Source organism: Rhododendron vialii, chromosome 7a (genome assembly GCF_030253575.1).
Source record: "Rhododendron vialii isolate Sample 1 chromosome 7a, ASM3025357v1".
NCBI classification, from domain to species: domain Eukaryota; kingdom Viridiplantae; phylum Streptophyta; class Magnoliopsida; order Ericales; family Ericaceae; genus Rhododendron; species Rhododendron vialii.
In genome coordinates, this window is record NC_080563.1 from 9,762,906 (window position 1) to 9,790,233 (window position 27,328).

Consider the following 27,328-nt stretch of genomic DNA (forward strand, 5'->3'; position numbering starts at 1 on the left):
TAGGACGAAACTGCAAAACTAAACAGTTTGGTCCCTACGAATTCCGAAAAACATACCTACCGATATCCGTTGGAACTGACTTTTTACAAGGTCCCGTGAAAATATTATTTTAAAATTTATAAATATTTTTTTGTATTTTTTTTAGACGTGCGGTGGACCAGTAATGCGGTGACCCTAGACTTTCTGCTCTCAACACTGCATCCAGAGAGGGTGGTTGATAGATACCGAATATTGTGTGGTAGATAAAATATAGTAGACAAACACATAGATAGCCATGGGCAAACCATGGGCACCAAAGTCTCAAGATTTAAAATGTTTGGGCATTCACGCACGTGAGTTGAACATACGATCTTATAAAGAACAAATATAATATTAGTTATTTTTGTTTTATAACGAAAGAATAGACCCTATAGTCAGATCACTAAATGGATTCGACTGCGCAACTTAAATCTCTAGAGGAGCTATAGCTCGGCCATATCAGTCACAACCCCCTACTTACTTCAGAGTAGTCACCCGATGAAAAATCGAATCTCAAATCTTGAGAAATATTCCCAAAGTTTGGGGCATTCGCCTAAACCACTAGGACAACCTCTTAGTGTGTAACACAATATTAGTTTCCTCATGCTCACTTTTTTTCTTTTTTAATAGATTTTCTCGTGCCCACTAAGTTAAATCGGAATTCCCTTTCCATCATTTTTCTACTAGATGATCAAAAATACTACAAAATCACTTTCCAATTACTACTGCACTCCAAATTTTCCTCATTTTACCACCACGCACTTTCCCTCAGCACTGCAGCCAAAAAGTCTTGCCCCTCTCTGTCTCTCACTCTAACAATTAAGACACACATCGCACATGATTACATGACACATCCCCACAACATCGGTGGGTTGATAGATACCGAATATTGCGTGGTAGATAGAAAAACAGTAGACACAAACACATAGTAGATCAGCTAGCCATGAGCAAACCACGGCACCAAAAGCCCCCACCGGGCCGCACGAACCTCGCGTCATGCGTCGTCGCCACGATCTTCCTCGTTTTCGTCGTCATCGTGGTCCTCATCGTGTTCTTCACCGTCTTCAAGCCCACCGAACCCAAGATCTCCGTCAACTCCGTCCAGCTCCCCACCTTCTCCATCTCCAACAGCACCACCGTCAACTTCACCTTCTCCCAGTACGTCTCCGTCAAGAACCCCAACCGGGCCTCCTTCGCCCACTACGACAGCACGCTCCAGTTGCTGTACGCCGGCAGCCAGGTGGGCTTCATGTTCATCCCGGCCGGGAAGATCAGGGCCGGCGGGACCCAATACATGGCCGCCACCTTCTCCGTCCAGTCTTTTCCGCTGTACGCGGCGGGGGCGGCGCCGGAAAATGTGGGCCCGGTTGTGGTCACGGACGGGTCGTACGGGCCTCGGGTGGGGCCCACGATGGAGATCGAGTCGAGGATGCAGATGGCGGGGAGGGTGAGGGTTCTGCATTTCTTCTCGCACAACGTGGAGGCTGTGTCCGACTGTCGGGTGGCGATTTCTGTGAGTGATGGATCTGTTTTGGGTTTTCATTGCTAGTAGGAGTAGTTTATTTCCTTACTGTTTTTGGGTTATTAGTTTTTGGTGATTTTGATGAAGCAGGATTTGGTTAAGTGTGTATGTACAAACTGAAATTTTGCTGACATTGCGAACTGGGTTAAATTTGATGCTCGATCTGTATGTGATCTACATTCAGTGTACTTTTAAGTTCAAATTCTGATTTTTTAGCTTAAGTTCATTAATTGTGAGGTTGATTTAGGTGATTTTTTTAGTTAAGAGTGAGAGTGAGTGGATGATTTGCTGTCCTGCAAAAGTGGAGAATGGAAGGAGCTGATAGTTGAGCTTTTCAGGAGCACATGTTTTGTGGGAGTTTTTCCTTTTGTTGATTCAATGGCAGTTCCATCTCGGGGAGGGGTAGCTTAATTAATTACTCATTAATGTTATACTAGTGTTTTGTATTTTTGTGTATCTGAATTATGAAAAAAATTTGAGTACCGAATGGATACCACGTGGCCATGCTCACGTGATGCACGAGCAGTCCATCCAAGCCTTCCTCTCTCCTGAGTTACTCCTCCATAGTGCAATAGACTGGCGAGGGATAAGGTCTGAAAAGAAAATTGTGGAGAAAGAAAGGGTGAAAAGAAGGAAAATGGAGTGTACTGTGCTCTAGAGATTCTTTTCTCAAATTTGTTTTTTCGGAAACAGAAATTCAAGTTTAGAAGTGACGTTGTTTTGAAGACTGAAGTGATTGCGGTGGTGCTCGTTGTTGGGGTTGGACCCACGCACTCCAGAAAGTGAAGACTTGAATCGCAATTCTCGATTCATCAAGAAAGAAACAATGAGCTTTGGGATTCGAGCAAAGCTCCTCCTCGTCTTGCGGCTCGTGATACCCACTTGGACACAGGCCACACAGGAATGGTGCAATTATTGCCCTGGATTGGAGCAAGCGCCAGGTTTTTGGAATGCCACGCACACACGAACCCAGTATTCATCAGCGATTCCAGAACGTATTTTTAACGGTTCAGATTTATTCTCTCTCTTCTCTCTCTTTTTAGAGCCTCATCGATAACTCTCTCACCTCTTTTTCTTTCTAAAATTCAGACCGTTCAAAATACGTTTAGACGGTTGGGATTACTGACAAGTACCACTGTGTGGTACTCACTCAACACCCAAAAATTTCTTTGAGGCAAGCAATTTTAATGGATTCTTTTGTGCAAATACTCCTTTAAAATGCCGAGTTATGAAGCCGGCTGCAATCACACCAATTTGAGATCCTCCTTTCATTTGATTCTCACACAAAAATGTACTGTGGCAAGAATTACGATACTTTTATGCGGAACTAAATTCTCCTTCCATCGAGCAATTTTGATCACTAAGAGCATCTACAGTGGGTATATTAACTAGTGTGTTTAATTGTGTGTTATAACTTAGCAAAAAAAAATTTGTGCCACAATGCTTGCATTAATTTGTGTACTAGAGTGTGTTAAATTTTGTAGTGTGCTAGCATGTATGCCAAGTTTGACAACTATGCTAATAAACTATAAGTGGGTCCCACCTCTAACACACATTTTAGAACACAAATTTACCAAACTCACTGTAGATGTTCTAACACACTCTCATGTTAACAATATCTAACACACATTTGTGAGATCCATTTTTATCATAATACACATTTTAACAAATATTTTAACACACAAATATACCAAACCTCATTGCGGATATTCTAAGGTATGAGAGAGAATATGCAATTAATGTATGTCTCCATAGAAATTTTGATGAGATTTTTCTCTACTTTAACAACTGTTTTTAGTCATTTACGAGGATTAGTTCATGAAATCTACAAACTCTTTTTACTTTTTCAAGGAAAAAAAAACACTTTGTTACATCCCAAAATAATACAGTAAGCAAATAAAATGGGACGAAATAAGTAGCTCTCATAAATCCAGAAACATGGTTAAATCCACCCTTGCTAGAAGTTGAAAGTGAATTGACATAAAACGTGCCCACAAATTGCTACTCCAAAGGGTTGGCCAAACTAAAACAAATACATTTTTTCTGAAATTAAATACCTCTTTCTCAAATGCGAACCGTTGATTATCTCTGTAAATAGAAATACGGACAAATAGCACATTTTCATAGATAACTTGCATCAAATAAATAGCACATTTTCATAGATAACTTGCATCAAATTTTCATGTCTGAAACCAATTGAACAAGATGATACATTGGATTTAAATCAATGCCTCGTCACCCATTACAACGTAAAGAAAACAAATCAATGGATCATGACCCGTTACACAGTTAAACGCCCGAAATCTATCAATACACCAAACTCCACAAATACAAGTTAAATCAGATACAATGACGACAACAGAATAGGATATCGTTACCTGTAATTGTACACCTTGGACTGCAACTGCAGATCGGGTCTCCACCACTGGTGAATTCCATGAGCTTGTTTGAAATCTTCCGCGGGAATTAAATTAACAATTAAATGAGCTGAGGGAATAAGGTGCAACGGTTCTTCACTCTCCTTCCCCATTGCACTCATCACGAGACCCCCAAGCGAATTCTGGGTGGCCAACCTCTCGATACCCCCGGCTCCTATATCCTCCATCTTCTTCCTGTGATCGAAATACCCTATATACTCCGAGCAAATGTGATCACCCGGATGCACATACAGACGTGGGACCCATTCCGACAAGGCCACAAAAGGATCTTCCCTCTTCTGGTGGTGGCCGCGACGAGCCTTCAGAGCAACGGTGAGCCCTGCGGCTAGAAAACTGCTCGCAATTCGGATCCCATGCCTCACATTCTTGTCTTTAATTCTCTCAATAGGTGCAGAAAAGAAAGGCGGATTAAAGAGAAAAGCTTCAAGAAAAACGCCTGTTTTCGCCATGGTCTTTCCGGCGAGCATTGCCATGGCTGCCCCCATTGAATGGCCAGATAACCATATGTTCGAATTTCCGAATGCAGCAACTGCATTCCGAACGGATTGCATGGCAATCTCAAAACGGGATGTCTGGTGGAGCCCATTTTTGATGATGTGGAGGTCCAGTTGGAAATCCCTTAAAAATGCATCTCCCTTGGTTAGGGTGCCTCGGAAGGCAATTATGTAACGCGGAGTTCCTTTTATTGTTAAGTGCTTGGAGTAGGATGGTGGCATGAGTTCATAGATGGCGCCAAAGATGGAGTGGTCAGCATCATCAATGAGCTGAGTGTGCAATCGGAAACCAAAGAACTCCCACCAACGAGAAGCAAGAGCTTGGGGGCCATGTCTATTTTCCTGGCGGTCTCGCTCTAAGATGTAGACACCCTGTACCAAGCAAGCAGCAACAGACCTTCGGTGATCCACATTGCTCCTGCATAAGATAGCATAGGAATAAACCTTTTTGAATTTCCATTTTGAGAAAGCAATAAGTTCCTCTTATATAAACTGCAGCAGAAGCAAGCTTAGATTGATAATCAGGGGAAATGCCAATACGTCAAAAACCTATCAATTGTGCAAGTGGATTCAGCTGTGATCCTGCAGGCTGCTACATTGATGCATAAAATCTAAGAACTGGGGATGGCAACGTAGTATGTACTTGTATCTATTTTCGACCATCCCTTCACATTTTTCTTTTCGCACGTGTGTGCATGTATCTTCCGAAAGAACGAAAGGAAATGAACATTAATTTTCAAGTAACTACACACTGCCCTACTATATAAGCAATACAATGTTGGGTTTAAGATGTGTGCAAACAGGTCTTCAATGGTAGGACACACTAACAGAAAATGAGGAATTGAGAACATGCCATAGGAATTCCAAAAGTTCAACATAGTCAGAACAAGAAGTCAACGATTTCCCAAGAGAAGCCATCTCAGAGATGATTCTGATATTAGCGTAGAACATCTGTCTGAGTTATCCATAATGACTTCAATATTTGCGTCATCATCAACACACACTCCACGTCCACCTCCCAATATCTTCTCATATCCTTCAAATTCAATGCCATAAGAATGAAGGAGAAAAGGTCTTACCAGTCAACACAAGTTAGGTGTAAGGGTCCTGAAAGATCAAAACTTTCCTTTTCTGAGGTCATCGCATCTTAGTCGTGATGGTCTCTTCCTTATAATAGGAACATCTCTGCATAGCAAAGGGAAAAACCAGTCACTATTCAGAACTAGAAACATTCTTTGTGTAGTTTGATATGTATCAACTAACGTAAACAGAATCCTTCATATGCAATTTGATATGCATCAACTCACGTGACTTTCTAGTAGCTGAACCGGCATATTCAGAAACAAAACATGAATGGGGCACCAGATGAGACTTGGGAAAAAAAACACCCACACAGACTAGCATACCCAGGAAGGAGAATGATCAAACCTCTTTGATAGTTACCAGTTCAACAAAATTTGACTATTGCCTTAACAAAAATAAAGCAGAGTTCATACCCTACTTCTTGAACTCTGAAAAATATTTTCTTAGAAGGGACTTCTTATGTTTGGACGTATGCTATATTCTGGATAAATAAATCTCTCTTTCTGGTAGTGGTAGTCAGTCCAATAGTCTTAGTAGACTAAAAATTAAGTCCCAGGAACCCTCATATTCACAACACACATGACTTCAACAGAATTCAAGCTTGCCAACATGAATTAGAGTGGGGGCAAAAACCAAAAAATATCTGCCTTCCACATCTAATAAAAATTTACTGAATATGGTTTCAGTAATATCACATAGATAATATTCGCGTCTTGAGCATAATTGCCTAGTTTCCATCAACCACAGATTGTCAACTTTGATCCTGTGATTCCTGTCCTGATGTTTTAACACGTGACCCAACTTTGAAGAGCTGAAAACTCCATTTTGACTCTCAAACTGAGAAGATTATCACAAAAGAACTTTACATATCCCTTAATTATCACTAGATTCATTTGAGCCCTGTCACCAAAATCTTATTCTTAATTTCTTTATACAATCGTGGTAGGACAGAGAATCAAACTGCGACATAGACCGATAAGGAAGGCATCATATCTACTAATCCAAGTTTTTGTAAATAACACAAGAAAACAAATACTCCGGGAAGAAAAACTTAGCTGCATCATAAAAAAGGAACCTACTTTTGAATCGTAATCTCAATATAGAAATATCGAAAAGCAATCTAGAAAAAGAATAGTACAAAACACAAGCAAAAAAACAAACAAAAAACATGAATGTTAATTAGATCTCATTTGTGCCTTAGAAATGGAATGGAAAAGATGAGAAGACGTAAATCTCACCACATTTCGTGACCCCAAAAGCGATGCACATGGCCCAGAAGGAAGGAGAGAGAGAGAGAGTATGGCCTAGGCACTCCTTCAATGGATGGATCTTGTTTAAATGGGAATTAGGATTTAGGGTATAAGCAATGCATTAGTAATTGAACATGGAGTACAAATTTAACATTGCCGAGGAGGGAGGGAGGGAGGGAGAGAGAGAGAATATACCTTGATGGATTTGAATCTGTCGCTCTCTCTCTCTCTCTTTCCTGGGTCCGGGGAGAGACGAGCGGTTCAAATGTCGTTGTCAATCTTAATGCAATGCAGAAGTTGGACCCCTCTTTCTCTGTCTACCTGAATCTGATGGAGAAACCAGTGAGACGATGTCCGAAAATTGTTTGCATACGACGTCGTTCGCAGTACTTTTTTGACGATTTTCCCAAAACAAAGGTTACCAAAGGTGGCGTCCAGTCCTAAATCCTAATCAGAGAAAGTTGTTTCTGGTTGGCAGGCTATTGTTCTTTTATTTTTAGCAAAATATCTTGTGACCTTCAACTTTTATGAATAATCAAAATTTCAGTTTTTTAAATTGGCTAAGACACCATTTCATTAACACTTTTCCTATTTTTTCTCTTTTTATGGGTTTCGTCCTTATTTAAAAAAAATTCATGTTTGTTAGTTTTACCCATCTCTTTTTTTTACTTTTTCGATTCATCTCGTAAAACTAATAAACGCGAAAAAAATAAAGATCTAAAAATTCCTATTGGAACAAGGTCTAAAAGTTCGGGGTGAAATTTCCAAAGACCGATTCGGTTCAGTTAAATATTTTCCGGGCCGATCCCGACCGGTGTTTTTCGGTTCGGGATGGAGTTGGTTCAGTCGGGGATTTCGGCCCATCCGAAATGGGCCTTAGTTGGGCCCATTTGTAAAACAGTGGACCAATGCGCCTAAACCCATACCATTTAAATTAAACAAACCCCATATCATTCTCTCCCAACTTGACAGTGGGCCAAACGGCCAAACCTGTTTTTTATTTTAGGAAATTGACTTCTACACTCCCCTTTTTACCACATACACTTCTTTTTTTGTCTTTATTTGATGTGAATTTACTCTATTGCCCCTTAATGTGTAAAAAAGTAAACTTATGAAAGGGTAAAAAGGTAAATTCACATGAATAAGGACAAAAAAAGGAGTGTAGGTGTAGAAATGGGGAGTGTAGAAGTCAATCTCCTTTATTTTATTCCAAAGCAAACACTACTAATACATATATATAATAAACGGTCAAAATTAAACGCAATAAATTAACAGTCAAGATTAATGCAAATTATATAAAAATATAGTCGGTTCAGTTTAGTTTCCGTTCGGTCCACTCCAAACCGAAAACATCCCGCCATCACCCTGATCAAAAACTGATCCGATCGATCGATTTTTTTGAATTTTTTCGACTCATCGGTTTTTGTAACACCTCTAATTAAAAGTACCAAAAGCGCTTTTTTTCATCACTGAAAGAGCCTTTTTCCTTGACAAAAAGGAGAGTGATTGTCTACGCAAGGGGCACCCCATGTGATGCGAAAGAAATGGAGAAAATGAAGATTAAACTCAAGCACTAGTTATAAATGAGGAGGGTTTTTTTCTTTAACCCAAAAATGTTGTTTTTATGTTACAATAGGGGAGTAAAAGAGAGCTCATTTTTCCAATTTAGCACAGTGATAAAGGTTGTATTGTTGTAGGTCCATCCCATACACACCACATATCATCAAAATTCCTCCTCCGCCTTTTTTTCTCTCTCTCTTTTAAACCAGGAAATCCCAAGTCTACACCATCATCGGGAATGGAAAATGAAAAATTGCAGTTTCTTGAAATTAAAAATACCTCTTCTCAGATGCAAACAGGAGATGTTCTCTGTATATACAAGTATTGACAAAGTAGTCATCTGATTCAACAAAGGCCGCAACCTACTCACAAGCACTTTTGAAATGATTCGCGCAGGTAAATATTGCGCAAGCCTTATCGGTCTAAAATGGGCTAGCGCTTCGGGATGATCCTGCTTGGGAATTAAAGTAATAAGAGTCTGGTTTATACATTCAGCCTTTCCTAAATAACTTGCACCAAACAAAAAAGCACTCCAACACTGTGCTGTGCACCATCTGGGCCGTTTGTTGGCAATCCAACGATCCAAATCTCATCTCGGTAACGAACAGCTCGGATGCTACACGGTGAAGATGAAATTTGGACTATTGAATTGCTAAACGAACGGCTAGAATGGTGCACAGCACCAAAACCAATTGAACAAGCAGATACATGGGGAAATGAATCAATACCTCATCACCCATTACAAGGTATAAATCAATGCAGCATCGTAACCCATTACCCCATTACCCGTAAACCCCAAAAACATGATCAATCCACCAAACTCCAAGTTACTAAAAGAGATACGATGCCAACACCTTAAATTAACATTGGCGAATTCCATGAGCTTTTTTCGCCGATGTTAATTCAATGTCATTTACCTGTACTTGTACATTACTTGTACTTGTACACCTTAGACTGCAACTGCAGATCAGATCTCCACCACTGGCGAATTCCATGAGCTTTGAAAGCTTGCGCAGGAGTTAAATTAACAACTAAATTAGCTGAAGGCATAAGGTGTAACGGTACTTCTTCACTCTCCTTCCCCATTGCACTCCTCAAAAGACCCCTAAGCGAATTCCGGGTGGCCAACCTCTCCACACACCCAGCTCCTATCTCCTCCATCGTCTTCCTATGCTCAAAATACCCTAAATACTCTGAGCAAATGTGATCGTCCGGGTGCACATAAAGACGCGGGACCCATTCCGACAAAGCCACAAACGGATCTTTTGATACATCTGTATGCTGGTAGTGGATGCGACGAGCCTTCTGAGTGACGGTGAGCCCTGCGGCTAGAAAACTCCTCGTGACTCGCAACACATGTTTCACATTCTCGTCTTTAATTCTCTCTATAGGTGCAGAAATGAAAGGCGGATTAAAGAGAAAAGCTTCAAGAAAAATGCCTGCTTTCGCCATGGTCTTTCCGGCGAGCATTGCCATGGCTGCCCCCTGGGAATGGCCAGTTAACCATATGTCCGAGCTTCCGGATACATCAATTGTGTTCCACACGTATCGCATGGCAATCTCAAAGCGGGATGTCCTGTGGAGTTCATTCTCGATGAGGTGGAGGTTCAGTTGGAAATCCCTTAAAAATGAACCTCCGTCTAGGGTGCCTCGGAAGGCAATTATGTAACGCGGAGTTCCATTTGTTGTCAAGTGGTAGTCGTAGGAAGGTGATGTGAATTCGTAGATGGCGCCGAAGATAGAGTGATCGACATCATCAATGAGAGGAGTGTGCAATCGGAAACCGAAGAACTCCCACCAAGGGGAAGCTAGAGCTTGGGGGCCTCGTCTATTTTCCTGGCGGCCCCGTTCTAAGAAGTAGACACCCCGAACAAAACAAGCAGCAACAGACCTTTGGTGGTCCACATTGTTCCTGCATAAGATAAAACAGGAATTAACCTTTTCAGATTTCCTTCTTCAGCTATAGTAGAAAGAAATATTTCCCTCTCCTATAACAACTGCAGCAGGAGCAAGCTTTTTTTTTTTTTCCGGTCAAATGGAAATTCAGCAGGAGCAAGCTTTGATTCTTCATTCATGGGATTCACTGCTACATTGAAGCTATGTAGAAAGACATCATAATAAGGAGAAATGCCATAAGTATGAGAGGAGAAAAGGTCTTACCAGTCAACACAAGTTAGGTGAGAGGGTCCTGAAAGATCAAAACTTTCCCTTTCTGAGATCATCGCATCTTAATCATGATTCTCTCTTCCTATAACAGAAACATTTCTGCATACATAGCAGTGCGAAAAACCAGTCATCAGTATTCAGAACAAGAGAACTTTTCCGTGTGCAGTTTGATACCTATGTACTAACGTAAACAGATTGATTCCTTGATCATATGCAGGTTGATGCATTTCAACTCGGACACAGGGATCTTGTAGTGCAGGGTGCACTACAAGATGTAGTGCGGCATCTCAGCCGTTCATCTCGGCTATCAATAGTCCATATCTCATATCGATAATGGATAGCTTAGATTTGCAGGAGCTGAGATGAAATCTGAGCCGTTGATTGCCGGACAGACGGCTCGGATAATGCACTACACCCTTTAGGGCTCTGTGCACTCCTGCACTACAAAAAACGAAACACACAAAAAAGCACAGCAAGGAAGGCTAATGATGCTGAGTTCCTGGCTGATACCATTGGATGGAAACTGTATAACTCCCAGTTCAGCAAAATTTTGAACTGTTACCATAACAAAAATAAAGCAGAGTTCATACTCTACATCTTGAACTCTGAAAGTCTTTTGCTAAAGAGGGACTTCTAGTGTTTGGACCCATGCTTTACCGTGGATAGACAAATCTCAATAGAGTAAATTAATGCTGTGTTCTCTTTATTTTTCAAAAATGATTTTTCAAAAAATTCCTTCTAAATTCTCCATATTTTTAACATTTCTTTCCACTTATTACCTTTATTATTTTTCAAAAAAATATTCAAAAAGCAAAGAGAACAAAGCATAAATCTCAAGAACCACAATCGTCATTTCAAAAACAATATATGCGTGGAACCTGGAGGCCTCGTCTCTACCTAAAAGCCAAGCTTTTGGTATCGGCGGAAATTAAACAACACAAGGAAAGAAATACGAAGAAAACCCATCAGCATCCTCAAAAACAGAAAGACTACTGTCACCGAAGGAAAAAAGCCGTGGCCGGCCACCGTATGCCATGTCGGCCCACTCCAAGCCCCGCACGGATTATCCGATCCGTTCAATAATTTAAAAAAAAAAACCGAATGGGTCACGCGTGAAATCAGCTCGATCCGATATGTGTAGGTACTCGGATCAAGCTTCTCATCTTTGGAAAATCGGAAAAAACCACTCGATTTTTTTTTTAATTAATTGAATTGATCGGATCATCCGTGCGGGGCCCACTCGGGCGAGCGGTGGCTTTTTTCCTTCGGTGGCCGTAGTCTTTCTCCCTCAAAAAAGGGAAACTACTTTTAACACCTACGCATGGAATCACGAATACTTTTTAGTTTTTATATTTACGTTTTGAAGGGGAAAAGTTGTCGAAAACCAACCTATAGGCAGAGAAGAAGATCTCAATCTCACCGGATTGCATCCTCTCTCTCTCTCTCGGAGAGACGAGTGGTTCAAATGTCGTCACCAATCACAATTCAGAAATTGAGCCCCGTGTTTTATATTTCTCCAACCTTATCTGCTGGAGAAACCACTGCCATATAATAACGAAAGCTAAGGTTGTAAAAGGTGAATCCTAGAAAGTTGTTGCGTATAATAGTTTTAATTTCTACCACTTGGCAAGTTTACTTTATTAGGTTATCAATAAAATAAGAAGCATAATAAAAGTAATTTAAACACTATTCAAGTCACTTTATTGCAATAGAAATCAAACCGCTTGACAACCACATATATGAATACGATGACAACAACAGAAATTTACATTGGCGAATTCAAAGAGTTTTTTTTGCCAATGTTAATTAATATACTTGTACACCTTAGACTGCAGCTGCAGATCAGATCTCCACCACTGGCGAAGTCCATGAGCTTTGAAAGCTTTCGCAGGAGTTAAATTAACAATTAATTCAGCTGAAGGAATAAGGTGCAACGGTTCTTCACTCTCCTTCCCCATTGCACTCCTCACAATAACCCTAACCGAATGCTGGGAGGCCAACTTCTCCACCCACCCTAGTCCTTTCTCCTCCATCGACTCCCTATGCTCAAAATACTTTATGTACTCTGAGCAAATGCGATCACCCGGATGCACATACAGACGCGGGACCCATCCCGACAAAGCCACAAACGGATCTTCTGATACATCCGTCTGCTGGTGGTGAGCCTTCCGAGCAACGGTGAGCACCGCGACTCCAACACTCCTTGCGATTCGGACCCTTTCCCCTATAGGTGCAGAAACGACAGGCGGATTAAAGAGAAAAGCTTCAAGAAAAATGCCTTCTTTCACCATGGTCTTTCCGGCGAGCATTGCTATGGCTGCGCCCTGGGAATGGCCAGTTAACCATATGTTGGAGTTTCGGAAAGGAGCAACTGCAATATTCCGCACGGATTGCATGGCAATCTCAAAACGGGATGTCTGGTGGAGCGTACTTTTCATGATGTGGAGGTTCAGTTGTATATCCCTTAAACATGCACGTCCCTTGGTTAGGGAGCCTAAACATGCAGGTCCCTTGTTTAGGGTGCCTCGGAAGGCAATTATGTAACGCGGAGTTCCATTCATTGTTAAGTGGCTGTGGTAGGATGGTGATGTGAATTCGTAGATGGCGCCGAAGATAGAGTGATCGACATCATCGAAGAGACGAGTGTGCAATCGGAAACCAAAGAACTCCCACCAACGAGAAGCTAGAGCTTGGGGGCCTCGTCTATTTTCCTGGCGGTCTCGCTCTAAGATTTTGACACCCCGAACCAAGCAAGCAGCAACAGACCTTCGGTGGTTCGCATTGTTCCTACATATAATGAGTGACATAGCCAGAAATTTAGGACGGTGAGGGCTTCGTTTAACATAGTTTTAGAATTTTCTATTTTTTACTTTGTAAATAATCATAATATAAAACAAATTAACTTAAAACATAGAATTTTCTACAATATACATATAGATAATGAGTCTTTATGGATAACAAAAATGTAAACGATAACTTTTTTAGAAACTTGACAAAGATACTAGGGAGGTAAGTGTTATAAAAGAAAATATGTGTCATTTTTTATACAAATTATCATGGCCTTTATAATTTGCGATAAAACCAAGCTTGGTCTTATTGTGGCTCCGGCGTCTGGCGCCACTGCTTGCATAAGAAATATCCTATTTTTTTCAAGGGAGAACTTTTATGTTGAGTTCGAATCATGAATTTTGATTTAATATTACTTGGGCATACATTCTTTTCTTTGTGTGTATTTAATCTAGGGACCCCATAATTGTACAATCTTTATAATGCATAAAGATATTTTGATAATTAATTGTAGGTCGCAATTAGCGCAAAAGGCCTATAAATATACAAGAGAATCCTTATTTCTATCACTTTGAGGGGTATCTCCAATCGTGATTCTCACTTAACATTATTAAAGAAAGATCGACGTCATACACCTATATAAGTTGTAAATATACAACCTGACCACAACTTAAATACATACTACCATGTTTTACAATTTTTTTGGTGAAATTCTTATTGACCTTTCACTTTTTTGAAAACATTCGATCTTTACTCATTCTGTGCGTGGTACGGGTTTATTGCTAGCTAGTAAGATAAAATAGAAATTAGCATTTTCAAATTTCCTTTTTGAGATATAGCAGAAAGAAATATGTTCCTTTTGTGTTAGCTAGGATTTGACATTAGAACAAGACGTCAATGATTTCCCAAGAGAAGCCATCTCAGAGATGATGATATCGCGTAGAACATCCGGCCATTTGATCAGTTCGATCTCTTGAATGGCTTCATGAATATTTGCATAGTCATTTAGCAGTTGGCACAAACTCCTCCGATAAAATCGTCTCCTATCCTTGAAATGATCAATGCCACAAGTATGTGGGGGAGAAAAGGTCTTACCAGTCGACACAAGTTAGGTGCAAGGGTCCTGAAAGATTAAAATTTTCCTTTTCTGACATCATCGATCGCATCTTGATCCTGATTCTCGATCTCTTCCTAGTTACAGAAACATTTCTGCGTATATAGCAGTGCAAAAAACCAGTCATCAGTATTCAGAACAAGAGAACTTTTCCGTGTGCAGTTTGATATACTCCTACCTATGGCTATCTGCTAACATAAACAGATTGATTCCAGGACATGATTTCTCATTTCTGAACTTGAAAAATATATATGAAACCAGCACCAATTGAGGGACGCGGGGATCCTGTAATGTGGGGTGCAATACAAGGTGTAGTGCGGCATCTTAGTTGTCCGTCTCGGCTATCAATAGTCGAGTCGAGATGTCATCTCGATAATGGACAGCTCAAACTTGCAGGATACCGCACTACACCCTGTAATGCACCCCTGCACTACAAAAAAGAAACACACGAAAAAGCACAGCAAGGAAAGCGAATGATGCTGAGTTGCCGGCTGATACCATTAGATGGAAACTGTATGGTAATTCCCATGTCAGCAAAATTTTGAACTGTTACCTTAGCAAAAATAAAGCAGAGGTCATACTCTACTTCTTGAACTCTGAAAATCATGTGCTAAAGAGGGACTTCTAATGTTGGGATGCATGCATGCTTTATTGCTGGTAGACAACTCTCATTATGGTAGTTCCAGAAGTCTCAATAGATAAATCTAAGTCTCAGGAACCACAGTCCTCATTTTAGAAATAATCTATGTGTGGAACCTAACAAGAACAAAACCGGAAGACTGGTCCGGTTTTGGTTCGGTTCAAGTCTATCCAATTAGCATCCAAACATTTTTTCAAAACACATGAAGTCAAAAAATAATTGAGAAGGGCACCGTGCTGTCCCAACTGAGCGAGGCCCTGTCCAGTCTCGATTCAATGATCGGAAACGTTCACTTCATACAATTTGTAGAGCTCGTCGTCGAGTAAAACAACTATGCCAAAAATCAGCTCGATCTAATATCATTAAGTGTCTTATCGAAATATTTTTATCGTGAAAAGAATGGATCTAAAACACTGGATTAAATCCACTTGAACTCATTATTGACAAGTTATATGTGTTTCGATCAGGTACTTAAATGATGAATGATCGAGCTTATTTATTACATATTTGTTCTATTCGACGAGCTCTATGAAGTGTATTGTTTCCGATCACCGGAGCAGACCCTGCTCGGGCGGAACAGAACCTCCCCCAGTCCGAATTTAAAACACCAAACAACTCATAAAATAATTAAAGAATTTTATTAAGATTCCAAAGCGAATTCAAAAAAATAGTATTGGAGTAAAATAACATAAAGAAGAATCTCAGCATCCTCAAAAGTGGAATCACTCTTCTTTTTATATATTAACGTTTTGTAGGGGAAAAAGGTATCGAAAACCAACCTATCGTATCGGCAAAGAAGAAGATCTCGATCTCACCAGATTTTTGCATCACCCCCAAAACCAACAGTATTGGTCGGTTGAATCAATCATGAGAAATAAAAGAAAATAAACCCAACTTTAGATCACTGTGTTTACAGGTGTTTTCCTGCCTTATCTGGTGAACTGGAGAAACCACTGCGATATTTCCAAAAGTCAAGGTTGGAAACATGGCATGAAAATGTCCTCATTTCATGTCACATGGACCCTATTATCAAGTCCGGAGAAAGGTTGTTGCGTGATCATGTGACCCAGTTTTTGGATTTTGAGTGAAATTTTTAAAAGTAATAAATAAAGAGAGATAAATAAAAAAAAATATTGAAAAACGTTCAAAGAATTTTGAGTCTCCCAAATGAACAATGCCACATTTAATTTCTACCACTTGGCAAGCTACGACTACTTCAATGAATAATTTTTTTTTGAATAAAAATAAAAAAAATTAATTTATTGGCTTATTTTTGTCTTTATTCAAAAAAAATTAAGTTTCGATCGTAATTTTTTTACTTTTTAGATTTCATTTGTCATGACGATACAATAATCTCCAAAAAATTGACGAAATATTAACAAATACGAAAAAAATTTGAATAAGAACAAAAAAATAAGTCAGTTAACTTATTTAGCTGAACGGGACCTAAGTTAAGTGTGTAAAAGTTCTATATTAGGTTATGGTTAAACCATTAAAGAATTCTTTCCTTCTTTGTTTTTTTTCAAGCAGTACACATCGACGGGATTAGGGACGGTAAGTTAGTACGTCCAAACGTCGTTCAAATCCGTCAAAACCCTAAACCACTAACGCTTTCAAACCTGGCCTCTCACAAAGTTAGGACCGGAAACAAGCCCTTTGGCCTGGTTAAAGAATTCACTTCCAACAAAGTGTGAGAATTCTGCTTTTTATACGTGGCATCGATGCTAAGCAATTACTAGCATCTCATTTTCCAAAGCAAACCAATTTCGATTTCAATCATTCTACAACTACAAATACTTACATAAATTTACTCACATTCACATTAGGACTCAAACACACTACACCTCCAATGTGTGTGACCCCACCAAAAGATGTGATTGTGTGTGTTTGTAGTTGAATAATAATTGTTTCAATTTTCTTTGCAATTCTTCTGGTTCTTTTCTTTAATCGGAATCAAAAAAGATTTTTCATGTGGGTCATTGTGCTTTCAAAATCTGATTATGCTAGTGTAATTGCTATTTTCACCATTAAAAAATGCAAAAAAGAAAAAGAAAAGGAAAAAGAAAAATGATATTTAAGTGATACTTGTATGTTCTTTTTGTTGACGATACCCTAAATACTCTGAGCAAATGTGATCGTCCGGGTGCACATACAGACGCGGGACCCATTCCGACAAAGACACAAACGGATCTTTTAATACATCCGTCTGCTGGTGGTGGCTGCGACGGGCCTTCTGAGCAACGGTGAGCCCTGCGGCTAGAAAACTCCTCGTGACTCGCAACACATGTTTCACATTCTCGTCTTTAATTATCCCTATAGGTGCAGAAATGAAAGGCGGATTAAAGAGAAAAGCTTCAAGAAAAATGCCTGCTTTCGCCATGGTCTTTCCGGCGAGCATTGCCATGGCTGCCCCCTGGGAATGGCCAGTTAACCATATGTCCGAGCTTCCGGATACATCAATTGTGTTCCACACGTATCGCATGGCAATCTCAAAGCGGGATGTCCTGTGGAGTTCATTCTCGATGAGGTGGAGGTTCAGTTGGAAATCCCTTAAAAATGAACCTCCGTCCGCTAGGGTGCCTCGGAAGGCGATTATGTAACGGGGAGTTCCATTTGTTGTGAAGTGGTAGTCGTAGGATGGTGATGTGAATTCGTAGATGGCGCCGAAGATAGAGTGATCGACATCATCGATGAGAGGAGTGTGCAATCGGAAACCGAAGAACTCCCACCAAGGAGAAGCTAGAGCTTGGGGGCCTCGTCTATTTTCCTGGCGGTCCCGTTCTAAGAAGTAGACACCCCGAACAAAACAAGCAGCAACAGACCTTTGGTGGTCCACATTGTTCCTGCATAAGATAAAACGGGAATTAACCTTTTCAGATTTCCATCTTGAGAAATTGTAGAAAGAAATATTTCCCTCTCCTATAACAACTGCAGCAGGAGCAAAGGTCTTACTAGTCAACACAAGTTAGGTAAGAGGGTCCTGAAAGATAAAAACTTCCCCTTTCTGAGATCATCGCATCTTAATCACGATTCTCTCTTCCTAATAACAGAAACATTTCTGCATACATAGCAGCGCGAAAAACCAGTCATCAGTATTCAGAACAAGAGAACTTGTCCGTGTGCAGTTTGATATACCTATCAACTAACGTAAACAGATTGATTCCTTGATCATATGCAGGTTGATGCAAATCAACTCACATGGTTTCTCATTTCTGAACCAACATATTGAGAAAAATATATGAAACCAGCACTAGTTGAGTGACACAGGGATCTTGTACTGCGGGGTGCACTACAAGGTGTAGTGCGGCATCTCAGTCGTCTGTCTCGATTATCAATAGTCCATATCTCATCTCGATAATGGATAGCTCAGATTTGCAGGAGCCGAGATGGAATTTGAGTCATTAATTGCCGGATAGATGGCTTGGATACTGCACTACAACCTTTAGGGCACTGTGCACCCCTGCACTACAAAAAAGAAACACACTAAAAAGCACGGCAAGGAAGGCAAATGATGCCGAGTTGCTGGCTGATACATGGAAACTGTATAATTCCCAGTTCAGTAAAATTTTGAACTGTTACCTTAACAAAAATAAAGCAGAGTTCATACTCTACTTCTTGAACTTCTTGAACTCTGAAAGTCTTTTGCTAAAGAGGGACTTCTATTGTTTGGACGCATGCTTTACTGCGGATAGACAAATCTCTCATTATGGTAGTTCGAAAAGTCTCAATAGAGTAAATTAAGTCTCAGGAACCACAGTCGTCATTTCAAAAACAATATATGTGTGAAACTTGACAAGAACAAAACCGGAAGAGCGGTCCGGTTGTGGTTTGGTTCCTAGTCTATCCAATTAGCATCCAAACATATTTTTGAAATACATGAAGTCAGAAAATAACTATTGAAAATTTAAAGCACCAAACAACTCATAAAATGAAAGAATTTTATTAAGATTCCAAACCCACTTGAAAAAAATATTGGAGTAGGAAAAAAATGAAATTGGGTACTGGGTGTTGAATACTCTAACACCTTAAGAATCCGTAATGGTTTCGATTCCCGCAAAAAAACTTCCAAGCAAATGAGATTTTCTCCTTTGAATAGCCAGTAGGAGAGAGAGAATCAAACAACATAATAAGGAAACAAATGCGAAGAAAACCCATCAGCATCCTCAAAAAAGGGAAACTACTTTTAACTCCTTCACATGGAATCACGATACTTTTTATATTGACGTTTTGTAGGGGAAAAGTTATCGAAAACCAACCTATCGGCAGAGAAGGAGATCTCAATGTCACTAGACTGCATCACCCCAAACCGACACTGCTACTCTCTCTCTCTCTCGATCTCTCTCCCTCTCCGTGGAGGAGAGACGAGCGGTTCAAATGTCGTCACAAATCACAATTCAGAAATTGAGCCCTCTGTTTTATATTTCTTCTACCTTATCTGCTGGAGAAACCACTGCCATATAACGAAAGCTAAGGTTGTCAAAAGGTGGACTCTAAAATCCTAGAAAGTTGTTGCGTATAATAGTTTTTAATTTCTACCACTTGGCAAGTTTACTTTATTAGGTTATCAATAAAATAAGAAGCATAAAAAAACAAAAAACAAAAAAAAGAGAGTATTTTAAACACTATTCAAGTCACTTTATTACAAAAGAAGCCGCATGACAACAACAGATATGAATACGATGACAACAGAAATTCACATTGACGAATTCCATGAGTTTTTTCGCCAATGTTAATTAATATACTTGTACACCTTAGGCTGCAGCTGCATATCAGATCTCCACCACTGGCGAAGTCCATGAGCTTTGAAAGCATTCGCAGGAGTTAAATTAACAATTAATTCAGCTGAAGGAATAAGGTGCAACGGTTCTTCACTCTCTTTCCCCATTGCACTCCCCACAATAACCCTAAGCGAATGCTGGGAGGCCACCTTCTCCACGCACCCTAGTCCTATCTTCTCCATCAGCTCCCTATGCTCAAAATACTTTACGTACTCTGAGCAAATGTGATCGCCAGGATGCACATACAGACGCGGGACCCATCCGGACAAAGCCACAAACGGATCTTCTGATACATCCGTCTGCTGGTGGTGAGCCTTCCGAGCAACGGTGCGCACCGCCGCGACTACAACACTCTTCGTGGTTCGGACCGCTTGTTGCACTTTCTCGTTTTTAATTTCTCCTATATGAGCAGAAACGACAGGCGGATTAAAGAGAAAAGCTTCAAGAAAAATGCCTTCTTTCACCATGGTCTTTCCGGCGAGCATTGCTATGGCTGCCCCCTGGGAATGGCCAGTTAACCATATGTTGGAGTTTCGGAAAGCAGCAACTGCAATATTCCGCACGGATTGCATGGCAATCTCAAAACGGGATGTCTGGTGGAGCGTACTTTTCATGATGTGGAGGTTCACTTCGGAGTCCCTTAACCATGTACATGGACGTCCCATGGTTAGGGAGCCTAAAAATGCAGGTCCCTTGTTTAGGGTGCCTCGGAAGGCAATTATGTAACGCGGAGTTCCATTCATTGTTAAGTGGTTGTCGTAGGATGGTGATGTGAATTCGTAGATGGCGCCAAAGATAGAGTGATCATCATCATCGATGAGAGGAGCGTGCAATCGGAAACCGAAGAACTCCCACCAACGAGAAGCTAGAGCTTCGGGGCCTCGTCTATTTTCCTGGCGGTCTCGCTCTAAGATTTTGACACCCTGAACCGAGCAAGCAGCAACAGACCTTTGGTGATTCACATTGTTCCTGCATATAGTGGCGTAGCCAGAAATTTAGGATGGTGAGGGCTTCGTTAAATATGGTCTTAGTTCTATCTTTTACTTTATAAACAATCATAATATAAAACAAATTAACTTAAAACATAGAATTTGTTACAATATACATATAGATAATGAGTCTTTATGGATAATAAAAACGTAAAAGATACTCCCTCCGTCCCTTTTTTATAGTCCTGTATTCCATTTTGGGCTGTCCCTTAATAAGTGTCCATTTTGTAAAGTTAGTGGGTAAAAGTTGGTGCATTGTCTATTTTATCCCTAAAAGTAGATTTCTTTTTGAAAAGTAAGTGAGTAAAAGTGTAATGATGATGGGTAAGTAGGGAAAGTGGATGAAAAAATTGATGTGAAAGGTATAATGATGATGTTTTTTTAATAAGTTGGAATTACGAAACAGGACACTTAAAAATGGACGGAGGGAGTAACTTTTTTAGAAACTTGACAAAGATACTAGGGAGGTAAGTGTTATAAAAGAAAATATGTGTCAATTTTTAAACAAATTATCATGGCCTTTATAATTTGCGATAAAACTGAGCTTGGTCCTATTGTGGCTCCAGCGTCTGGCGCCGTTGCTTGCATAAGAAATATCCTATTTTTTTCAAGGGAGAACTTTTACGTTGAGTTCGAATCATGAATTTTGATTTAATATTACTTGAGCATACATTTTTTTCTTTGTGTGTATTTAATCTAGGGACCCCATAATTGTACAATCTTTATAATGCATAAAGATATTTTGATAATTAATTGTAGGTCACAATTAGCACGAAAGGCCTATAAATATACAAGAGAGTCCTTATTTCTATCACTTTAAGGGGTATCTCCAATCGTGATTCTCACGTAACATTATTAAAGAGAGATCGACGTCAAACACCTATATAAGTTGTAAATATATGACCTGACCACAACTTAAATACATACTACCATTTTTTACAATTTTTTTGGTGAAATTCTTATCGACCTTAATTTCACTTTTTTGAAAACATTCGATCTTTACTCATTCCGTGCGTAGTACGGGTTTATTGCTAGCTAGTAAGATAAAATAGAAATTAGCATTTTCAAATTTCCTTTTTGAGATATAGCAGAAAGAAATATGTTCCTTTTGTATTATTAGCTAGGGCTGACATTAGAACAAGACGTCAATGATTTCCCAAGAGAAGCCATCTCAGAGATGATGATATCACGTAGAACATCCATTTGAGTTCGATCTCTTGAATGGCTTCATGAATATTTGCATAGTCATTTAGCAGTTAGCACGTACTACCATTAAATCGTCTCCTATATATCCTTGAAATCAATGCCATAAGTATGTGGGGGAGAAAAGGTCTTACCAGTCGACATGATCAATTAGGTGAGAGGGTCCTGAAAGATCAAACCTTTCCTTGTCTGAGACCATCGCAACGCGAAAAATTTCTGCGTATGTAGCAGCGCGAAAAACCAGTCATCAGTATTCAGAACAAGAGAACTTTTCCGTGTGCAGTTTGATATATCTATGGCTTATCTACTAACATAAACAGATTGATTCCTGGACATGGTTTCTCATTTCTGAACCAAAATATTGAAAAATTTATATATGAAACCAGCACCAATTGAGGGACACGGGGATCCTGTAATGCGGGGTGCAATACAAGGTGTAGTGCGGCATCTCAACCCTCCGTCTCGGCTATCAATAGTCTAGATGTCATCTCGATAATGGACAGCTCAGACTTACAGAATACCGCACTACACCTTGTAGTGCACCAATGCACAACACACAAAAAAGCACAGCAAGGAAGGCGAATGATGCTGAGTTGCTGGCTGATACCATTAGATGGAAACTGTATAGTAATTCCCATTTCAGCAAAATTTTGAACTGTTACCTTAACAAAAATAAGCAAGGTCATACTATACTTCTTGTACTCTGAAAATCATTTGCTAAAAAGGGACTTCAAAGTTCCTCTTTAGTAGGTAATGAATGTAGAGAGAAATAATTTTGGCTGAAAATAGGGATAATGATTGGAGAGAGATAGAGAGAAAAATGAGATTAATGATTAGAGGAAAATAGGATAATGATTAAAATTCAAAATCCAAAATTCTTAAACGAACGGGTCCTATTGTTGGGATGCATGCTTTATTGCTGGTAAACAACTCTCATTAGATAAATTAAGTCTCAGGAACCACAGTCCTCATTTCAGAAATAATATATGTGTGCAACTTGACAAGAACAAAATCGCAAGACTAGTTCGGTTCCAAGTCTATCTAATTAGCATCCAAACATTTTTTCAAAACACATGAAGTCAAAAAATAATTGAGAATGGCAGCGTGCTGTCCCGATCGAGCGGGGCCCTCTCCTATCTCGATCCGATGATCGAAAATGGTCACTTCATACAGTTCTAAAAAAACAATGCCAAAAATCAGTTCTATCGGATATTATTAAGTGCCTAATCGAAATATTTTTATCGTGAAAAGAATGGATCTAAAATACTGGATCAAATTCACTTGAACTCATTATTGACAAGTTATGTGTGTTTTGATCAGACACTTAATGATACACGATCGAGCTTATTTTTTACATGAAAAATTTCTAAAATCAGCTCAATAGACTGACAATAGTAAGTGTGTGAATGTGTATTAAATGGTGTAAATAATATATAGAAATACATATTTCTCTTGTCTTCTAGTGTATTTATTATCAGCCCAGTGGGCTAACAATAACAATACCGGTTTTTACATATTTGTTCTATTCGACGAGCTCTATAGAGTGTATTGTTTTCGATCATCGGAGCGAGATTGGAGCAAACCACGCTCGAGCGGAATAGAACCTCTCCCATCCGAATTTAAAGCACCAAACAACTCATAAAATAATTAAAGAATTTTATTAAGATTCCAAAGCCAATTCAAAAAAATATTGGAGTAGGAAATAGGGATGACAACGGGGCGGATCGAAGGAGGATATTGACATATCCGAATCCGAACCTTCCACCCGACCTCCGAATTTGCCTCGATCTCCGATCGGGTATATTTTCGGTCCTACATCCCAGCCCCGAACAGAGAACAGAGATCCAATCGGAGATTTGGATATCCGAATTTGAAAAAAGAAAATCAGATTTTTTATTCTAAAAGAGTATTCAAGGACAGATCGGAGGCGGATTTTTTATCAAAAAAATAGATTTTCAGATATTCGGGGACAGACTTATCTCCGAATACGATCCGATTTTCGATTTTTTTTTTGAAAAATAAATCCGAATCCGCCCCGATATCTGAAAAATCCGATCCGTTCAGGACGGATAACGGATCGAATACAAAAGGATTGGCCGAGATGGCCATCCCTTGCAGGAAAAGAATGAAATTGGGGACTACTGTAGATATTAAATACTCAACACCTTAATTAAGAATCCGTAATGGTTTGGATTCCCCTAAAAAACTTCGTAGCAAATGATATTTCTCCTTTAAATTCGGAGAGAAAAATATTGAAAGAAGTTTAAGTACTGGAAAGCTAGGATAGGACTAGTGGGAGAGAGAATCAAACCGGGAATAAAATACTACTTAACATAAAGAAACAAATAGGAAGAATCTCAGCATCCTCAAAAAGTGTCGAAAACCAACCTATCGTATCGGCAGAGAAGAAGATCTCGATATCACCAGATTTGCATCACTCCAAAAACCAACACTGGTTGCCTCTCTCTATCTCTCTCTCACTCTCACACACACTCTCTCTCTCTCTCTCTCTCTCTAGAGTTCAGAAATTTTAAAGCCCTGAATAATGCCGTGTTTAAATTTCTCCGTACCTTGTCTGCTAGATAAACCACTGCGATAACTCACCTTTGACGAAAATGAAAAGGTGTCGACACTTTCATGTCATGGATCTTTGTCAGGCCCCGGAAAAATTTGTTGCGTATTCAAGATACCGTTAACCATGATGTCATTGTGGAACCAGTCATCCAACCAAACTCATTTGAATTTTCTTTTGTTTTATTATCGGGCCAGGCCCTCATTCTCTCTCTCTCTCTCCTCTTCGTGTAAACCCTCCAAAAGGGGAGGGGGACCATCTACTTTTTTCATTTTGGCGCTACAGAGGTTCCAAAATATTTCCATTTGCGCGCTAAACAGGGCTCCAAAACAGCCCTTCTTCTACTCTAAATTACCTCTTGCACTCACATGACTTGATCAAAAAATCTCTTGATCCACGACTACTCTAAATTACCTCTTGCACTCACATGACTTGATCAAAAAATCTCTTGATCCACAATCTCTTGATCCACGACTACTCTAAATTACCTCTTGCACTCACATGACTTGATCAAAAAATCTCTTGATCCACGACTACTCTACATTACCTCTTGCACTCACATGACTTGATCAAAAAATCTCTTGATCCACGACGGCAAACTTTGGTATGTATCAATACTTTTAATTTTTTGTAGTTACTTTGCTTGGGCTCCATTATCCCTAGCTTTTTTTTGTATTTTGTATTTGTGTATTTTGTTAATCTCTTTTGAATTATTGTTAGATACGTATCATATTCTTTGAATTAGTCATTCGTCTCGACGAGAGTCACAAAAGTAAAAAAACAACAACGATCAACCCTAAATAAAATGTTTCGAAAGGTAAAAAAAAAAATATATATATATATATATACCAAAAAAGTAATTACTTTGCCTTGTTCTAGTTCATTCGGTGAAGATTGATTATTATTTTTCCCTCCTGTACAGCTAGAGATCACACTAAGTTTCGTATTTTCCCCTCTTGAACATATGAAATAAAATATTCCTTTTCATTCTAGTCAAATAGGACCCACAATATACAAGGTCTCATATTTTTTTAATATGTAGTTTGAGAGAATCAAGTTTATTAATCTTTCGGATTTAAAAAATGGATGATTATGAGATTGAATCATTGTTTATGTTGCAATGTAGAGACAGAGAAATGTCTAGCGATTCAGAGAGAGATTGGAAAGAAGATGAAGTTGAAGTTGATTTAGAGAAAACGTGCAATGAAGAAGAGAAAGTTAAGGACCCTAATGAAGAACATAAAGATAAAGTTGCATTGGTGGAGGATAATTTCAGTTCATGCCTCTTTTCTTTTTACAGTAACGAAATGTGGTGGTAATTTTTGTGGGGGCATAAATGAACTTATAACATCAGAATGCCAAAGCCAACTTACAACTCTTAACCTGGAAAAAAATAGTACGGAGTACAAGTTATGCCAAAGCCAATTGAGAGCAGTACACCCACAAGGCCACAAAGGCAACAAATGACAGATTCCATTTGGTTCACCACCAATATATCCAAACTGTTATGTTTCCCATTGGTTCACTACTAATATAGTGCAGATTCCATTTGGGGACCAACAGCAACAACTTGAAACAAGCACAGGCACTTTGTAAGAAAGAATCTGGAATTCAGATTTCATTGAAAGAAGAATCTGGAATTCTTAATACAACATTCCTACATAGGCACTTTGTTTTAAAGTCCAACAGGTCTCTGTTCAACGCATCATTGTATCCAACATTGCACAGTTCCATTGAATGAGAATCTATCGGCAAGCCGGGGGATTTTGCTTCCCCTGCTGAATGTTTTAGCATTGCGTGTCACATACAAAGGAAACTTCTTCGGAACATTGGGACTGAGGGTGAGATCTATGTCGGCCAACTCAATGCCTTCAGAAGGGATTGCACTGCTGCAATAAAGCACCGCAACATTTGAACCCGAGGTACCCCTTATGTTCCTAAAATGAACATCGCTAATCTTCACAAATGATGCCTGTCGAGATAATTTGATCAATAGCAGAGTCACCAAGATATTCATTTGATGATTGTTCTTGACGAAAATTTTCATATATATAATCGTCAAATATGGAACCAGAAATACATAATTAGGGTTTGACCAAAAAATCCCCAATTTCCCAAACCCTTTTTTTGTGGTTTGAATAAGTTATAGTGAAATTAAGGTAGAATCGACAGAAATTGTTGGGTCATCGACAACCCACAGAGAGAGAGAGACCATGGAATTTGTCGTCGCGATTTTCGCGTGCTGGTGGTATAGCGCTTTTCGCATGCTGTGGTGTGTGAAGGGTTGGTCGCCGATGGTGGTGGCGGCCGCCGGTGGTAGTGGTGGGAGTCGCCGGTGGCTAATGAATCTGCATGAGCATTCTGTCAAGAACTTATCTGTTCAATATATACCCTTTCGAAGGTATCAAGCAGGTCTTTGGCTGCCTGTACGTAGGCTACCATCTTTTCACTTCGGGTTTCATATTCCCCGGACAGTTGATTGACCACAAGCTGTGAATCACAATACACCCTAACCCGTTCTGCTTTTAGGGTTTTTGCACTTCTTAATCCAGCCAAGAGTGCCTCATACTCAGCCACATTATTTGATGCACTAAAACCCAGCCGAACAGATAGTTCGATCAGTACTCCTTCAGGAGGAAAAAGGACAACCTCAATTCCTGAACCAGTATTACATGCTGATCCATCAACGAATAACTTCCATTCCATAGGGTCCT

The 27,328-nt window shown here is 39.6% G+C and overlaps 5 protein-coding genes across 10 annotated transcripts; 1 reads left to right on the top strand and 4 right to left on the bottom strand.

The window, feature by feature from the left end:
* The first annotated feature begins 756 nt into the window (after positions 1-756).
* Positions 757-1,717, top strand: LOC131334002 (uncharacterized). Its single transcript, XM_058368870.1, has one exon. The coding sequence runs from the start codon at positions 962-964 to the stop codon at positions 1,565-1,567; it is 606 nt and encodes a 201-aa protein (XP_058224853.1). The 5' UTR covers positions 757-961; the 3' UTR covers positions 1,568-1,717.
* Positions 1,718-3,273: 1,556 nt separating this feature from the next.
* Positions 3,274-7,141, bottom strand: LOC131332247 (GDSL esterase/lipase At4g10955-like). Of its 3 annotated transcripts, XM_058366360.1 has the most exons (5): positions 7,001-7,099; positions 6,794-6,884; positions 5,552-5,657; positions 3,919-4,890; positions 3,274-3,563 (listed from the first exon to the last, which is right to left on the bottom strand). In XM_058366360.1, the coding sequence occupies exons 3-5, from the start codon at positions 5,611-5,613 to the stop codon at positions 3,542-3,544; spliced, it is 1,056 nt and encodes a 351-aa protein (XP_058222343.1). In that variant the 5' UTR covers positions 5,614-5,657; positions 6,794-6,884; positions 7,001-7,099; the 3' UTR covers positions 3,274-3,541. The 3 variants fall into 3 exon arrangements, with proteins under 3 accessions (XP_058222343.1, XP_058222344.1, XP_058222342.1); XM_058366361.1 differs by lacking the exon at positions 6,794-6,884 and having other exon boundaries at positions 7,001-7,141; XM_058366359.1 differs by having other exon boundaries at positions 6,794-7,054.
* A 1,474-nt stretch (positions 7,142-8,615) lies between these two features.
* Positions 8,616-12,379, bottom strand: LOC131332250 (GDSL esterase/lipase At4g10955-like). Of its 3 annotated transcripts, none has more exons than XM_058366367.1 (3): positions 12,355-12,379; positions 10,526-10,630; positions 8,616-10,277 (listed from the first exon to the last, which is right to left on the bottom strand). In XM_058366367.1, exons 2-3 carry the CDS (start codon positions 10,585-10,587, stop codon positions 9,296-9,298), a joined length of 1,044 nt encoding a protein of 347 aa, XP_058222350.1. In that variant the 5' UTR covers positions 10,588-10,630; positions 12,355-12,379; the 3' UTR covers positions 8,616-9,295. The 3 variants fall into 3 exon arrangements, with proteins under 3 accessions (XP_058222350.1, XP_058222348.1, XP_058222349.1); XM_058366365.1 differs by lacking the exon at positions 12,355-12,379 and adding an exon at positions 11,921-11,977; XM_058366366.1 differs by lacking the exon at positions 12,355-12,379 and adding an exon at positions 11,917-11,963.
* On the bottom strand, positions 12,210-16,074 carry LOC131332249 (GDSL esterase/lipase At4g10955-like). Its single transcript, XM_058366364.1, has 3 exons — positions 15,852-16,074; positions 14,414-14,527; positions 12,210-13,318 (listed from the first exon to the last, which is right to left on the bottom strand). The coding sequence occupies exons 2-3, from the start codon at positions 14,482-14,484 to the stop codon at positions 12,334-12,336; spliced, it is 1,056 nt and encodes a 351-aa protein (XP_058222347.1). The 5' UTR covers positions 14,485-14,527; positions 15,852-16,074; the 3' UTR covers positions 12,210-12,333.
* A 1,047-nt stretch (positions 16,075-17,121) lies between these two features.
* On the bottom strand, positions 17,122-24,650 carry LOC131332248 (GDSL esterase/lipase At4g10955-like). Of its 2 annotated transcripts, XM_058366363.1 has the most exons (5): positions 24,431-24,650; positions 22,177-22,258; positions 19,823-20,819; positions 18,025-18,130; positions 17,122-17,915 (listed from the first exon to the last, which is right to left on the bottom strand). In XM_058366363.1, exons 2-4 carry the CDS (start codon positions 22,239-22,241, stop codon positions 18,113-18,115), a joined length of 1,080 nt encoding a protein of 359 aa, XP_058222346.1. In that variant the 5' UTR covers positions 22,242-22,258; positions 24,431-24,650; the 3' UTR covers positions 17,122-17,915; positions 18,025-18,112. The 2 variants fall into 2 exon arrangements, with proteins under 2 accessions (XP_058222346.1, XP_058222345.1); XM_058366362.1 differs by lacking the exons at positions 17,122-17,915; positions 18,025-18,130 and having other exon boundaries at positions 19,684-20,819.
* Between the last annotated feature and the right edge of the window lie 2,678 nt (positions 24,651-27,328).